General features: G+C 30.8%; 4 protein-coding genes across 4 annotated transcripts; 2 read left to right on the top strand and 2 right to left on the bottom strand.

Moving 5' to 3' along the window:
- Positions 1–3,772: 3,772 nt before the first annotated feature.
- Positions 3,773–4,828, top strand: LOTGIDRAFT_162624 (hypothetical protein; the record flags this gene model as incomplete). Its single annotated transcript, XM_009058639.1, has 3 exons — positions 3,773–4,127; positions 4,338–4,535; positions 4,734–4,828. The coding sequence occupies 3 exons, from the start codon at positions 3,773–3,775 to the stop codon at positions 4,826–4,828; spliced, it is 648 nt and encodes a 215-aa protein (XP_009056887.1).
- Positions 4,829–8,169: 3,341 nt separating this feature from the next.
- On the top strand, positions 8,170–8,811 carry LOTGIDRAFT_162623 (hypothetical protein; the record flags this gene model as incomplete). Its single annotated transcript, XM_009058638.1, has 1 exon — positions 8,170–8,811. One exon carries the CDS (start codon positions 8,170–8,172, stop codon positions 8,809–8,811), a length of 642 nt encoding a protein of 213 aa, XP_009056886.1.
- Positions 8,812–9,382: 571 nt separating this feature from the next.
- Positions 9,383–11,239, bottom strand: LOTGIDRAFT_162622 (hypothetical protein; the record flags this gene model as incomplete). The annotated part of the gene is made up of 3 exons (XM_009058637.1): positions 9,383–10,142; positions 10,629–10,828; positions 11,087–11,239. The coding sequence occupies 3 exons, from the start codon at positions 11,237–11,239 to the stop codon at positions 9,383–9,385; spliced, it is 1,113 nt and encodes a 370-aa protein (XP_009056885.1).
- Positions 11,240–11,633: 394 nt separating this feature from the next.
- On the bottom strand, positions 11,634–12,643 carry LOTGIDRAFT_162621 (hypothetical protein; the record flags this gene model as incomplete). The annotated part of the gene is made up of 2 exons (XM_009058636.1): positions 11,634–12,226; positions 12,409–12,643. The coding sequence occupies 2 exons, from the start codon at positions 12,641–12,643 to the stop codon at positions 11,634–11,636; spliced, it is 828 nt and encodes a 275-aa protein (XP_009056884.1).
- Positions 12,644–15,912: the final 3,269 nt, after the last annotated feature.

The following is a 15,912-nucleotide window of genomic DNA, read 5'->3' as shown; positions in this document are numbered from 1 at the left end:
ATAACCATTTCTTTTTTCATATCAGAATTCAAATAGTATACAAAATCCTCCTCAGGACTGTATTCTTCATCATTTAAGGCTCTAATTTTCTTATTTCTACACATCCTAGCCAAATGACCTATCTTCTTACAGTTCAAACATCTGACAGTCTTTGCACCACAAGAATCTGCAAAATGATCAATACATGATTTCTTGTCCAATTTCTTTTCTGTGTCTGCTTTACTTTTCCTGCCTTTTGATTGATGTATATTTTGGTTAAATATACTATTCTTTCTTTCTTTCTTTGGAGTCTTCCATAATATATTTGTTTCTTTTCTTGAGTTTTGGCTCTTTCTAATGTTCTAGCTATAGACAAAGTTTTCATTAGAGTTAACTTCTCTTGCTGTAGTAGTTTTTCTCTAAGGGTATTAGAATGATAATTTCAACTATCTGATCTCTAATCATTTCTTCTTCTAAAGGACCAAATTCACATGTCTTTACCAATTCTCTAAGATCTATCAGGTATTCATCAATAGTTTCATGTGGTTGTTAAACTCTTTTGCGAAAATTGTATCTTTCTGCTACAGCATTTCGACCAGGTTGGACCAGTCAATGTTGAAAAAATTATCTAGCAAGGTTGTCCTAGACTATGAAGTAATGCAGCTCTTCTGACTGCATCATCCTTTTTATTCAAACCACTGGCTATTTGAAAATATTCAAATGATTCCATCCATATTGTGAATTCTTGGTAAAGATCTGTAGAATTAACATTAAATTCTTTAGGTGATCTTATATGAATAGAATGTCTTTCATCAGAAGAATCACTTTCAATATCGTTTTCTTCTGTTGTGTTGTCACGTGGCATTTTCAATATTTGATTTTCTCTTCTTCTAAATTCCACTGAATAATACCATATTCTTTCTTTGTGTTCCCAGACATCCTCGTCGCCATTTGTTGTGTTGTGGGTTTTCAGGGTTTAACATCAAAGTTAGAAGTGACTACTGTTTATTATTTGAAATATACTAGACATCCTATCAATCGTGCAGTCATACATACTTGACCTTTCTTACCATTTCTGACCTCTTTATTGAAGAGTTCCTTATATAGAGTTATGTCCCTTGGACCACCTAGATCAATATTCTACAGCCACAATTCTTGCTAGATTTTGAAGAAACTTGGTGAAGTTGTGTATTATCACCCAAGGATAAACCCTATTGAAAATTAAAAAGATAAAAAAATATTTAATATGAGTTATTTCCCTTGTTCTTCAAAACACGTTCAATTTTTATCTTGTAAACACCCTAAATGCAACAATTCTTGCTGGATTTTGATGAAACTTAGTGAAGATGTTTATTATCACCCCAGGATAAACCCTATTGAAAATAAAAAAAATCGAAAAATATTTAATATGAGTTATTACCCTTGTTCTTCAAAACACGTTCAATTTTTATCTTGTAAACACCCTACATGCCTCAATTCTTGCTGGATTTTTATGAAACTTTGTGAAGTTGTTTATTATCACCCAAGGATGAACCCAATTGAAAATAAAAAAAATCGAAAAATATCTAATATGTGTTATTGCCCTTGTTCTTCAAAACGCGTTCAATTTGTTAACACTCTGCAGGGCACAATTCTTGATGGATTTTGATAAAACTTTGTGAAATTGTGTATTATCAACCAAGGATGAACCCTATTGAAAATCAAAAATATCAAAAATTATTTGATATGAGTTATTGCCCTTGTTCTTCAATGTTCATATTCAAACAAAGCTGCCAGTGGGTGTATTTTACCTTGCCTGGCAAGCTATCTTGTAAGTAACTCTACAACAAAAGGTACCCGATCCAGCAACATCTAACATGTGAACATTCAAATGTAATATATTTAATTTCATGCAAGAAATGCCCCAAACAATAATAGAGTATATAGATAGGGGGCACTTTGGTATAATTTATATAGTGCCCCCTATCTATATGAGTTTAATTTTAAAACACGAACAACACAAATTCGAACGAGACGGATTCTTCTCAGCTCTATCATCTCTCATCCCAAAAGTGGCCAACTTTGTCTCAAACAACAAATCCCTCAAGCTCTTGGATCTGTTGCAAAAGCAGGAGTAAATATAAGCGAAACAGTGAAAAGATCTAACGAGTTGAAAGAATTACAACATATTAAGAGCAATGCGAAATAAAAGATTAGAAAACAAAAAAGGAAATGGTTTTAAAATTATTGGATAAAAATGTCAATGATAATTGCTCAAACTCCTAAAACTTATTTCGGTTCTGGTATTCAAAAATCATTAGGTTCTCTTCCTAGACTTCCATGTGCAAAATACCCCGGAGAAAATCATCTTCCGGGTCAAACAGGTCCAGGTATACGATATACTATACAGAAATAAAGACATAACATCCAGACACGCAGCAGACAAACAAATGATAATCGAACTTGAAAATATTCCAAATCCAACTTTTAAAGAGAGAATTCAAAGAGCATTAATCATTAAACTCTTGAAAGCAAAGATGAAAATGGGTATGGGAATAGCAGATGAAATACATAAAGAATTTAGAAAAACTAAAAGTGTTTGATCAAGAGATCAGCAGATTTAATTGATATGCCAGTCGAAAGAGGATATAAATATTGTTTAACCGTTATAGATTTGTACACAAGATATACTTGGGTTATTCCTCTCAAAAACAAAACAGGTTTATCAGTCAAACACGCATTTGAAACAATAATGAAACAGTCCAACAGTTATGGGTAGATAAAGGAAGTGAATTTTATAATAAAAATATGAAATCACTTGGGTTTGAAATTTACAGTACTCATGACAAAGGTAAAGCTGTAGTAATAGAAAGATTTAACAAAATAAATTATTCAAAAAGTTCACGGAATTGAAATCCCAAAAATGGCTTAAAATATTACCAGAGGTTGTAGATGAATACAATAACAAAATTCATTCATCTATAGTTGTCACACCAACACAAGCCACAAATAATCCAAATATTATAAAGTCAATTAATGCACAACATAACTACGAAAATGAAATGAATAATTTAAATATCAAACCCAAAGTTGGAGATCGCGTTCGTATTTTCAAATATAAAAGCAAATTCGAAAAAGGCTACGTTGGATTTTGGACCAACAAAATATTCATCGTACAACACCTCCAACATGAATTAATCGATCAAGACAAAGAACAAATCATAGGTAGGTTTTATCAAAACAGACTTCAAAAAACTGACTTTTAAAAATGAATATCTTTCTTGGTAAATACGGAACCGATACAACTACAAACTTTCAACTTATGAAATGGGCAAATGAGTTAAATATATCACCGTTTTATTATTGTATGAGAGATGAAATAAATGATCCCAAATATAAGAAAGGTAAATTTTATGCTATAACAAATATACATACTTCCGATCAAAAAGGAGTTAATCATTCTGCTTTGTACAAAAACTCTTCAAGTGACTTATATTTTTTTGATTCTTTTGGATTAGAACCCACTGAAGAGATAGTGAAATTAACTAATAAACCAATCAAATCTTCAACATTTCAATTTCAATTACTGGGACAAAAGTTTTGTGGACAGCTTTCACTTTGGGTTTTATATCAGTTGAGTTTAGGAAAACAATTTGAAGAAATTATAATGAATTTAACTTAATAAAAATGGCGAATAAATTTGGATTAGGTTCTTTACCTTAGATACTAAAAACCTAACACAACAGCATGGATAAAAAAAGCAAAACCTTATTTTGTGGATCAAATTGGAGACAAACTTCAAGGTGAGTTAGATATGAATAATTTTACCATAACTAATTTAAAGTTACCAGAAAATGATTATGATGCTTTTCACAAGAAATATTTAATGGATCAATTAAATTTAATTGAAGTAAATAAAGAACATTTAAAAGAAAGAAAAGGCGATGTGAAAAGATACTTCAAACGACGAATAAATAATAAAGATTTTATTGATGATACTAAATTACAACAAGAAGTAACAAGTTTGAAAAGTTTTATTGAAGAACAATTACTTAATGTAGTAGATAAAACTCAATTACAACCTTTAAGTTCATTAATATCTAATTTAGATGATAAGATTACAAAACAAAAAGTAGATCTTAAACAACTAATAGCCAATATTAATCCAGGTATAAGTGAATATAAATTAACAACATTAGAAACTAAACTTATTGATAATAGTGAAATACAAAAACAAATAGTCGCCATTCAACAACAATTACTTTATGTAGTAGATAAAAATCAATTATAAAATTTAAAATCATTAATATCTAAATTAGATGATAAGATAACAAAACAAAAAATAGACCTTAAACAACTAATAGATAATATTAAACCAGGTATAAGTGAAGAAAAATTAACTGATTTAGAAACCAAACTCAATGATAATAGTGAAATGGTCGCTATTCAAAAACAATTACTTAATGTAGTAGATAAAACTCAATTAGAAAATCTAAAATCATTAATATCTAAATTAGATGATAAGATAGCAAAGCAAAAAATAGATCTTAAACAACTAATAGATAATATTATTTCAGGTATAAGTGAAGATGAATTAACCGCATAAGAAACCAAACTCAATGATAATAGTGAAATAGTCGCCATTCAACAACAATTACTCAATCTAGTAGATAAAACTCAATTAGAAAATTTATAATCATTAATATCTAAATTAGATGATAAGATAACAAAACAAAAAATAGAACTTAAACAACTAATAGATAATATTAAACCAGGTATGAATGAAGACAAATGGCAACAGGAATCAACTGCTCTAGAAACTAAATTTAAAACTGAATTACAAAAAGAACTAACAAATATCAAACAATAGATAGAAAATATTGATTATAGTGAGCAGATAACTACTATTAATAATGAAGTTTTAAAACAGGAAAAAAATATATCCACATTAGAAAACAAACTAAAGGAAAATAAAAAATCATATTATTTCAATCTTCCATTTCAAAAAACATTGGTGGAAAACATGTTTCTATTACTAATAATATTGATAAATCAACAGATTATGAATACAAAAAATATGGATTTACAGCAACCGTTAAAGGATATTCTTTTCAGGATTTTATGTTCCTCCAAGGTATCTTTAATGAAGAAAATTTATCATATTTTATTTTCCGAGGAAAACTTCAAATTGAAATTACTTTTCCTTTGCAGGTAAAAGTTAATTCAATATTCTTCATACAAAAATCAGAAACATCTAATCAATTTAACGCTCGTAAAGTTCTTCAGTTTATCAATGTTAGAAAAATGTAAAAACTAAAGAATTTGAAATTAACAATGAAAACACCAAGGTTTTTCCCTACTTATATGAAATTAAAACAAATGGAAAATATATAGATAGGTTTAGAATGTTAATTTCACCAGATAAAGAAGATGAAGTATTTGGATTGGGTAAATTTCATATGATTTTGGAGATGGAAACCCCACCATCAGTAAGTATTATTAGAAATCCCAAACCACAAAATATAGGGGAAACAAGGAGTTATGAGTTTTTACGAATATCAACAGACTTTGAATAGGTAAAACTATATTTTGTTAATACTGATTTATTTACCTCAATTGATATTCATAAAAGTGAAAAAGTTGGTGGTATATATACTTATACATGTATGATAAAAATCAATATCAAAAAACAAAAACTTTCAGTTCATTTGAATAAAATTAATGATTAGAAAAATGAAATATCTATAGTAACTGTAGAAGTTACTATTTTTAAAACTATAGAAATTTATCATGGCTCAGCAGTTGAGATGGATATTTTAAATAACAATTATCCATCAGAAATTCACTTATTTTAATGTCTTAAAAATGGAACTCAAAAGTAGACAATAATATATGATAGACAAACAAAACGAGTTAAAAGTAAAACTAGAACAGTATAATAAATGTAAGAAAAGATGGATTAGAGTTGATTCTGTTTTTAAAACACTGAGTGTACTTCTAACAGTAGGAACAACAGTTGCAACAGCTGTAACTGGTGGATTAATGGTTCCAGTACTTGTCCCAACTGTATTAGCCACAATTACTGCTATTCAAACTTCATCTTGTGGGTTGATTGCTATAGGTTATACATCAAAACAAAAATCTCATTATAAAAAGAAAACAGAAATTTTAAATTCATATTTTAATAAATTATTTATATTTTTTGAAAGATCAAGAGAAGATAAGAACATAACCATTGAAGAATTAGAAGAATTCAATGAAATTCTAGAAAAATTTGAGATGGAAATATCAGCCATAAAAGTAAAAAAAATACTTAAAAATAGATCATTAAAAAGCATATATACAAAATATGAATGAATCAATTGAAATTAATGATGATGAATCATACATAGAAAACGTGTTATTTTCAAATATTATCAAGGCTGTTTCCAATAAATTTTTAACATTTAAAGGACAAATTGAAATAGATGGAGAGATATTTCAAGATGGAAAGCACAAACAATTTATGAACTTCTTGGTTTTAATGCCAAAACTTTTCATATCATCTTTAGAAATATGGAAGAAAAATCTGACCCTTCTGATTGGTACTTTACAGGAAGTATCTTTTTACTTAAAGACAATTTTAAAGAAATTAAAAGATCAAAAGTTGGAAGAGGAACTGAACTACTCAAAAAAATAAATGAATATATACGTGAAAATTGTTACATACCAACAGATGGTAACTGTTTTATCAAATGTGTAAACTAAAGATTTAACAAATGAATTTCAAAATTTCATCAATGGTTTCTCAAAAGCAAATAGAAAAGGAGTGATGACATCTGCTAGAATTAATGAATTCAAAAAGAAATGTGATATTTAATTTCAAATTTATACTCATAATAATAGAAATTTGCACCCCACAATTGTAAAAGAGGAATTAGATTGGGTTTTATATTTACACAACTCACATTTCTGTCTTATAAGAAGAAATAAAAAAAGTTTGGGTATTAAAGAAATAGAAGATAATTATGAACAAGTATGGAAAACGTGTGGAGACAGGTTTCACCTCTGAAACTAAACGTGTTTTCAAGTATAAGTGATGTTGGGTTATTTGCTTGGGATTGTGAAACATATTCAGAAAGTGAAACGCGTAAATTCTTTATGCGTGTGCGTTAAATAATTTAGAAAAACTAAGAAAAATGTTAGACAGAATAAATAATCTCTTTCCAGATTTAAATCCTACAGATAATGTTTCAGAAGAATTTTATGATAAACTAATGAATATAGAAGAAATATTTGTAGGTACAGATTGTACAGATCAAATGTTGAAATATTAAGGTCAATATGATAGAATGAGATTAATATTAATTTCTCATAACGGTAGTAATTTTGATAACTGGATTGTGCTTAAAAATATAAAAAAATCTAACACAATGCCCTTTAAAAACACCCACAGGAATTCTATCTTTACCTTTATCTAATCCATACACAGATGAAGATTTACAGAAAAAATGGAAAAGACAGAAATAAATAACAAGCAATAATAATTATTTACAACATATTAATTTCACATGTTCCTATCAACATGAAACATCTAGTTTAGCGGCATGGGGTAATTCATCTAATCTACCAATGAAATTGAGAAACATCACTGATATCAATGTTACAAAATACACTAAAGATAACTGGGAATCTTTAAGACACGAATGGGAACCATATGCAAAAAGAGATACGTTATATCTTGGAAGTTGTTTGATAAAATATAACGAAGTCACGAAAGAAGTTGTAAACCAAAATATGTCCAATAATCAAACGGCTCCATCTTTATCTTTTAAGGGTTTGTATTATTTGTATCATTACGATTAAGAAATGGTTGAAGAAGAATGGTATGAAACTACTAGAATGGTTCCAAAACATACTGAAAAAGAAAATCTAGAAAAAGTTTATTCGCACACTAATCCTTTTATAAGACATTATATCAGATGATCTATTAAAGGAGGAAGAGTTTCGGCAAATAGAAAAATATTTGAAACGAACAAAATGGATGAAATTTGTAATGTATTAAAGGAATTTATTTCACAAAGTGAAACTGAAAGTATTTCACAAAGTGAAACACGAAGTGATAATTTAAGAAGAGATAACATAATTGATTTATTCAAAGAATACAGCGTGAGCACAAAAGACAAAACAGAAGTTAATTCAAAACTTAAATAAATAAACTGCAGTAAACTAATGGCATTTGATGCTAATGGTTTGTACGCTTCAGCAATGTCGGATTTAGACAGTGAATATCCAAAAGCAGAAAATGCTAGACCGTTTCTACCAGAAGAAGAAAAAAATTTTGTAAAACTCTTCAATGAAAAGAAATTTAGGACAGCTATTTTAACAGTGTGGTTTGACTATCCCAAAAACATGTTCTTCCAACCGATACCAGCTAAAGATAATATTACTTTCACGAATAAAGAAGGAAAAAAGGAAACTGGGAGTAAAATCAGGTTAAGAAATGGTTTCTGTTCAGATGTTTTAACATCGGTCGATATTCAAGAAATAGTTAAAGCCGGTGGGCGAATTATTAGAATATTAGATGGTATAGTATACGAAGAAAATTTTAAAACTCCACCATATAGAGATTTTATTTTAATTTTAAGAGATCTTAGAAATAAATATAAACGAGAAGGTAATACTGTAGGTAGTAATTGCATGAAATTATTAGGCAATTCATTGTATGGTAAATCTATTCAGAAGGATAGAAACACGAGAAATCATTTGTGGAATGAAGTAACTTTTCAGGCTAACTTCGACTCACATGTTAAAAACTATGAAAAAAAGAAAAGAAAACGTTTAAGGGTTATTCTAATAATAAGACAAGTGTAGAAGATTATATTCAGTTGGCTAGTGGACATGATGTGTCGAATGAATTTAATAAAAGATGGGAAAGGAGTTTCACGAATGGAGTAGTTATTCCAAAGGATGAGAAAACCACCAAACAGTGAAGGAATTATGTTCCCTTATAATGAAAAATAATAGTATAGTTTTGAAGAAAACTATGAATTCGATGATTTCGATCACATATATATTCATGAAGAGAATGAAGAGTGATTAATTACTCAATAAATTTAGTTCTTTTGTTTTAAATGAAGTTGAATAACAATTTCTTCGTTACCAAAATCAATAAACCTATTTTTACCATCTTTGATTTCCAGATTTATATTTTTAATCATGAAAGAATTAAGTGGTAAATATGTTGTTTGAAATGGTTTCTCTATAATTCTATATCCAATCGGTACAGTGAATGTTGGAATACTGTAAATAATTTGACGTTTGTGTTTATTGAAAAATCCACCGTTTATTAAATTACAGTGAATATTAAAGTCGTCGATATCATTCTCGATATTAGCTTTATGCGGCGCTAAAGTGGATTGTGTGTATATTTCAATGATTATTTTTATTGGATAATTTTATCAATTACGTTTAAAACCTTTTTTTTTTTTTTATCTATAATACCTTTCTCTAAGAATCTTCTTAATATGCAATTTACTTCATTATATTGTCTGTCTGAACGATGGCCATCTTTCATTGCTGCTAATATTATTTCTAATCTATTAAGTAGTTCCTCGTTGTTGTCGGATAAAAACGTTATACCTTGTCCACTGTTTTCTCTAGCTATCTCCTCTTCCAATTCGTCTATTTGTTGTGTGATTGGATTGTCTTCAGCATATTCATCATCTTGATTAATAGCTTTTATATAATGATCAACTTCTTTTAATCTTCTTGTTTCGGGCCCCGTCTTTCTAATCATATGTAGAAATTCTGAGTATTCTACTAAATCCTTGTAATCGGCAATATCAACATCCCCGCCATTAATTAAATCTATTAATCCTTCTGTTAATGTAAATATAAAGTCTTTTGTATCGATTTTGAATATTGGTGAATTTGCACTAAATCTTATTCTAAATCCATTAAACAATAACCCTTCATTATCAACAATTGGTGTAATGCTCTTTGGCAAATCTGGGTTTGGATTTGAAAAATAAAGTTTTATATCACCTAATGTCCTAATTATAAAACCACCATATTCAATCGGTTTTGGGGGATCTTTATGGGGTTCTATTCGAGGCGCGAGTCTCTTTTTAATATCCTCTTGACTTTTTAATATTGGTTGAAATAGAGTTTGTAGATTTTCTGTTAATCCAAGTTGTTGTAATCTGTTATTTTCAACTTGGATCTTTATTTAATTCTTAGCTTTGATATATTCTCTATTTCTTTTTATAATATTATTCCAATCACCCATTTTTAAAGAAATAAAATTAACATATATCTGTCATAACTCTTTCACCTGCAGGTTTTCTAGTATTAATGAATACATATCCATGATCATCTGGGTTTCTCCATTGTGCTTTAAAATCCTTTTTGAATATATCTCTATCCATTCCGTGATTAATTGACTGAATAATTTGAGATAAATCTTTGTTGTTCAATTCGAATAATAAAAAACAATTTGCATTTATTCAAATGAACATTGCATCCATACCGTAGAAAGATTGGGATTGGTATATGCAGTGACAGTTGTGATGTCTTCCCCTCGTAAAGAATTCTTGTTGAACAGCTTGATTTCTTTGTGCTACACAGTCGTCAAACACTATTAAGTTCTTTCGCTCACTATCAATTTTAGACAAATCTAAATCATTAACATTTTTCGTAAGAAAACTTTTAGATCCATTGGATTGAAAGATGGATTCTTTTCTTTTATATATGGATCTAAGATATCTTTTATTTCTATCTCATCGTTGTCTTCATAATATTTAAATATGTCTTGAACGTCTTTCTTTGGTATATATTCTAAAGCTTTGAGGAATTGATAATATGATTGCTCTGGTGTTGTTGTGTAGATCTATAATGAATCGAAATCTAAAAGTTTTGGTGTTGTCCACATGTTAAAGGTCAAATACGTTTTCCCAGAACCTGAGCTACCGCATATACACATGAGCATTGGGTTACTAAGAAATATTTCTGAATGATTAAATTTCTTTTCCAATTTTATTCTATATTTTTGTTCCAAAAATCACTCCTTCTCCTTTATACTTTGAAAGAAAGATTCCCTCTCCAGACAATTGTTTTTAAAAACTATGGCATTACCCTTATGTTTAACCTTCATTCCTCCGGTGTGGATTTTATCTATTAGATTACTTAATCCCTCTTTAACAGTTTTCTTGGTTTCTTCACTAAATCGATTTCCAAATTCTTTAACTGCCCCTAATATATCTGCTACTCCCGAACCTTGTGCTATCTTTTCCATTTCCATATTATGTCTACGTTTTTCACTTTTTTCAGCATCAGCTGCTTTCTTGGCATTGATGGCTCGTGTTACCCCACCGCCCCACCAGCTGTCGCCCCTGCTGCGGCCAGACCGGCAAATACTACAGGTAGGAAAGGTAAAAATCCACCTTCATTTACACTCTTGTCAATTCTTTCCAAATCTATATCATCACGAACTTTACAATGTTTATATTTATCAAATTTTTTTTTAGATATTTTAATCCTTTTACCATTGTATGTTATTGTAGTTGGTGATTCCGTTTCGATAGATTCTATTATTCTTTTTACTAAAGTTTCTGGTTTCATATTTAAGAGGGTAATTTAAATGATTATTCTATACGAATCATCCGTCTGTCCGATATTTTAATTAAATGTTTTGCTTATTCTAATAATAAACAATAACCTGTTACATTTCCTTGTGTTTTTTTTATATGAATATTTATATTCACCCCTGTTTTGAAAAGATCCTCTTGATGAGCTGATAGATCAAAACAGAAGATTGGGTGATTAATTGCAAAATCTAAATATTCAAACTGAGGTGAATTTCCAAATAATTCACACATAGTTTTATAGTTTCTACACAATTCATTATAATCCTTCGTGGTTGGATTAATTGTTAAAGGTTGGTTAAGATAATTATCGTTGTTTAATCTTACTTGAATTTTATGGATTAAAGGATCTTGAGTTCGGTTCATTGCTACTCTAAAGATATTATTGTTATTCGTTTGAGAATCTGGTAAGTTCTTGAAACCAACCATTAAATATCTTGCTGGTTTAATAGTGTTAGTGATTGGCCATGTGGTGGATTCTCCAGTTAAAGTCATGCTACCTACCGTATTACGACGAAGAAATGCTATTTCAATATCTTTAGTTAATGAGTTGAATATTCTCGTTTTTACTTGAATAGATGGTGTTATTACGGGTATGTAAAGTTGGAGATTCGTTATTTCTAATTTTGCATCTGAAGCATTCTCTCAAAAGAATATCTTATCATCATTGATTTCTCTTTGTAGATGAATTTTATATGGTAACCCTATGGAAACTTTTCTGTGTTCCAACAGACCGAATAATCGACATAATTTCCAATTTACGTAATTACCCCACCTATTATTCTCAACAACATTGTTTTGATTCGTTTTTCGAATCCGTGATTACCTGCTCGTCCTACTCTTACTATTGTGTTTGGAGCAATAGCTCTCATTCTATCTTCATTTGCATCATTTGGAACATTTCTCGTCGGTTCTTTTAAAACTCTTCCATCGCCAACATCGGGTATCCAGTCTGAGACTGAATCGTAGTTTTTGGGATATAGAACTGTTTTCAACATTGTGTATAATTCCCAAGGGCGTTTAATGGTTTCTATGGGATTTAAACCAGCTTCCAAAACCATTTCAGTAAATAAAGATGGAAAGAAATTGTTTTCTAACGTTGTGTTGGTTTGTGGTACACGATTCTCATGGGGAGTTCCGTCTTTGATTTATGAAATCGCATCTGAAATAGGCATCAGACAGAAGCAACCAATTCGATAATGAATTAATCTCGAAAGTGACCCTACCCCCATCATTTAGTTGAGACCTAGAGCCAACGGTTGGTGATATGATAATGTAATCCTCTTTTTTCTTATGAAACGAATAACGAATTGGATCATATAATTGAAAGATCGGATCTAATCTGTAATTTTTTTCTGCCATTTTTAAAGTTTTACCCCCATGGAAATGCACTAAGAATAACAAAAAACCAAAGTAAATACAAGGAAATAAAAAACATAAACAATTACATGTATATTGATATACACTTCTACTAGACTACACTTCAGAGTTATCTCCCCTCTTACACTATTGCCAGCCATAGTTCAAGGGTTAAGGGGTTACGACCGCTCCTGTAGAATTGCTAGATATACTTCAGAGTTATCTCCCCTCTTACACTATTACCAGTCATGGGTCAAGGGTCAAGGGGTTACGACCGCTCCTGTAGAATCGCTAGATATAATTCAGAGTTATTTCCCCTCTTACACTATTGCCAGTCATAGTTCAAGGGTCAAGGGTTACGACCGCTCCTGTAGAATCGCTAGATATACTTCAGAGTTATCTCCCCTCTTACACTATTGTAGTTCAAGGGTCAAGGGTTACGACCACTCCTATAGAATCGCTAGATATACGTCACATATTTTATCCTTTTCCAAAACGCTTGTTCTTCAGCACTTGTTCTTTTTTGAACCTCGGATATTTGTCACAGAGTTTGGTAAAATTCTTGTCCTCTTTATATCCACTGCCTGCGATGGTTTAAATATTCTTCGTGATATGAAATGTTGACATCTATTAAACTTGTGTCTGGAAAAGAAAATTGATATTTTGAAAATAACAAATAATCTTAATTCCACCCTGTCGTCTTATGATTAACAAAGAACATACCTTGATTTTGTATGATTAAATTCCTATTCTTCCAGCGTAACAAAATTGAGACAGTGTTAATAGTTGAGAGTTTAGTCTGTCTATGCCGACAGGCATGGGCGGAATGTTTTATGTTAATATAACCATCTGTTACTTGGTGACTTATATCCAGTCAACAATAGTCTAGACAACTGATTGTTACCGGGCGTTAAAGGTAATTATTAAATCAATAATACTCTAGAAAACTAACCGTGTATAAACAAAAAACAGTGTTACCTCAATTAATCAGTTCAAAAATGTTTTCAAGAGTTTAATGATTAATGCTCTTTGAATTCTCTCTTTAAAAGTTGGATTTGGAATATTTTCAAGTTCGATTATCATTTGTTTGCTGCTTCGTGTCTGGATGTTACGTCATGTTTAAGTGCAGCGGCGTCAACTCTATTGATAGGTTCTTCACCTGGTTTGGGTTTATCGTTTTGGTCTAATCGCAGATCTAACTTTGTACCTAGACCTGGTGTAATTATGACCCCGAAGATCTTTTTCTCCGTGGGTATTTTGCCCATGGAAATCTAGGAAGAGAACCTAATGATTTTTGAATGTCGGAACCGAAGTAAGTTTTAGGAGTTTGAGCAATTATCATCGACATTTTTATCCAATAATTTTAAAACCATTTCCTTTTTTGATTTCTAATCTTTTATTTCGCATTTCTCTTATATGTTGTAATTCTTTCAACTCGTTAGATCTTTTCACTGTTTCGCTTATATTTACTCCTGCTTTTGCTACAGATCCAATTCTGTTTTTAAATGAGTTAAGTTGAAGATATTATTGGCAAGGGGCGCTTGGGGGTTGGTAAACGGGTACCCCTATAGGCTCCGGATTTATTAACCGCGTGCCTGGTGGGGTTGTTTGTTTGGTGGGCTTGCAGGCGCCGCAGGCAAAAGAGTAGTATAAGAATGTATAGATAGGGGCAGTTTTTATAATCTATAAAAAGAAAATATAGAATTAAGCATAAGCTATTTATTTTTCTCATTTTGCAAATAAATCAGGCATGTTTTAGATCTAGCCTATTCAAATTAGCCTATTACAACGGTATGCTATTTGTCTTCTTAGGTAGGCCTACCTATTTAGAGTGTCGGTTATGGACCTCCACACATTCCTTTTGGCTTCCATCGTAGCCGAAGAAGAAAATTTGCCCTCGATTTGTTTTGATTCCCATTCACCAGCTCCATCAACATCATACTTTCTTCCTCTGTCCAATTTCTTTCCTTCGTTGCTGAATCCATTTCTAACCTAGTACTTAAGCAGATGAACATTTTACGCCGGGAAAGGGTCACGTGATAAAACATTACAGTACGGAATGTGGTTTCTTTCGTAAAAGAGCAGCGTTAGTCTAGATTAACTGGTCTTTTATACCGAAGCAAGCTTAGTGAAGTCGTTTTTCGTAAGCAAATTATAAAATCAATGCTAGGAACGATGTTTTCCAAGTCGTCCTTAGTAAGACAAGCTTAAGTCGAATATGGGACTTCGGCTTAGCTCAATGATAGGAACCGGGCCCAGGATTTGCCAAAAAAATATAAACAGGAAGGGAAAAAAAAGGGGTGGGTGGGGGGGGGGGAGGATACACTAATATTAAGCAATTTTGAAACCTCCTGGGACATTACATATGCCAATATCTATATGACCTATTGGATGAATAAATTCATCTGAATTCTTTATCTGAAAAATCAGACATATCCTGCAGATTTATTGATGACATTTGGGCTCAGATTGAATAATCTTCACCCCAAAATTAAATTTACAATGGATATTGACAAAGATAAAGTGAATTTTTTAGATTTTAGATGTAAAAGTAATAAGGGGGGTAACAGATTAGAAACTGATCTATTCTGTAAAGAAACAGCTAGCCACCACTATCTACCACCTAGCAGCTGCCATCCTAGACATACTTTTAAATCAATACCTTTCAGTGGTGCACTCAGAATACGAAGAATTTGTAGTAAGAAAGAATGGGAAAACAATAGATTATTTCAATTTGCTAAACATCTGAAGAATTCTGGATATAAAGATCACATTGTAAAAACTGCCTTTAGCAAAGCAAGGGAAAGATCACGCCTTGAACTGCTATTTCCACAACACCAAGCAAAAGAAGATGAAAAGAAAATGAAGATTATTCCATGGACTAACACCTATGACCCACGACAACCAAAACTACACAAAATGGCCCAAGACACAGACATTTTAAGGACAAGCTATAGAATGACCGACATAT

Source organism: Lottia gigantea (assembly GCF_000327385.1).
Source record: "Lottia gigantea unplaced genomic scaffold LOTGIsca_35, whole genome shotgun sequence".
NCBI classification, from domain to species: Eukaryota; Metazoa; Mollusca; class Gastropoda; family Lottiidae; genus Lottia; species Lottia gigantea.
Note: the sequence above shows the minus strand (reverse complement) of the source record. Positions and strands in the feature narration are given on the sequence as shown.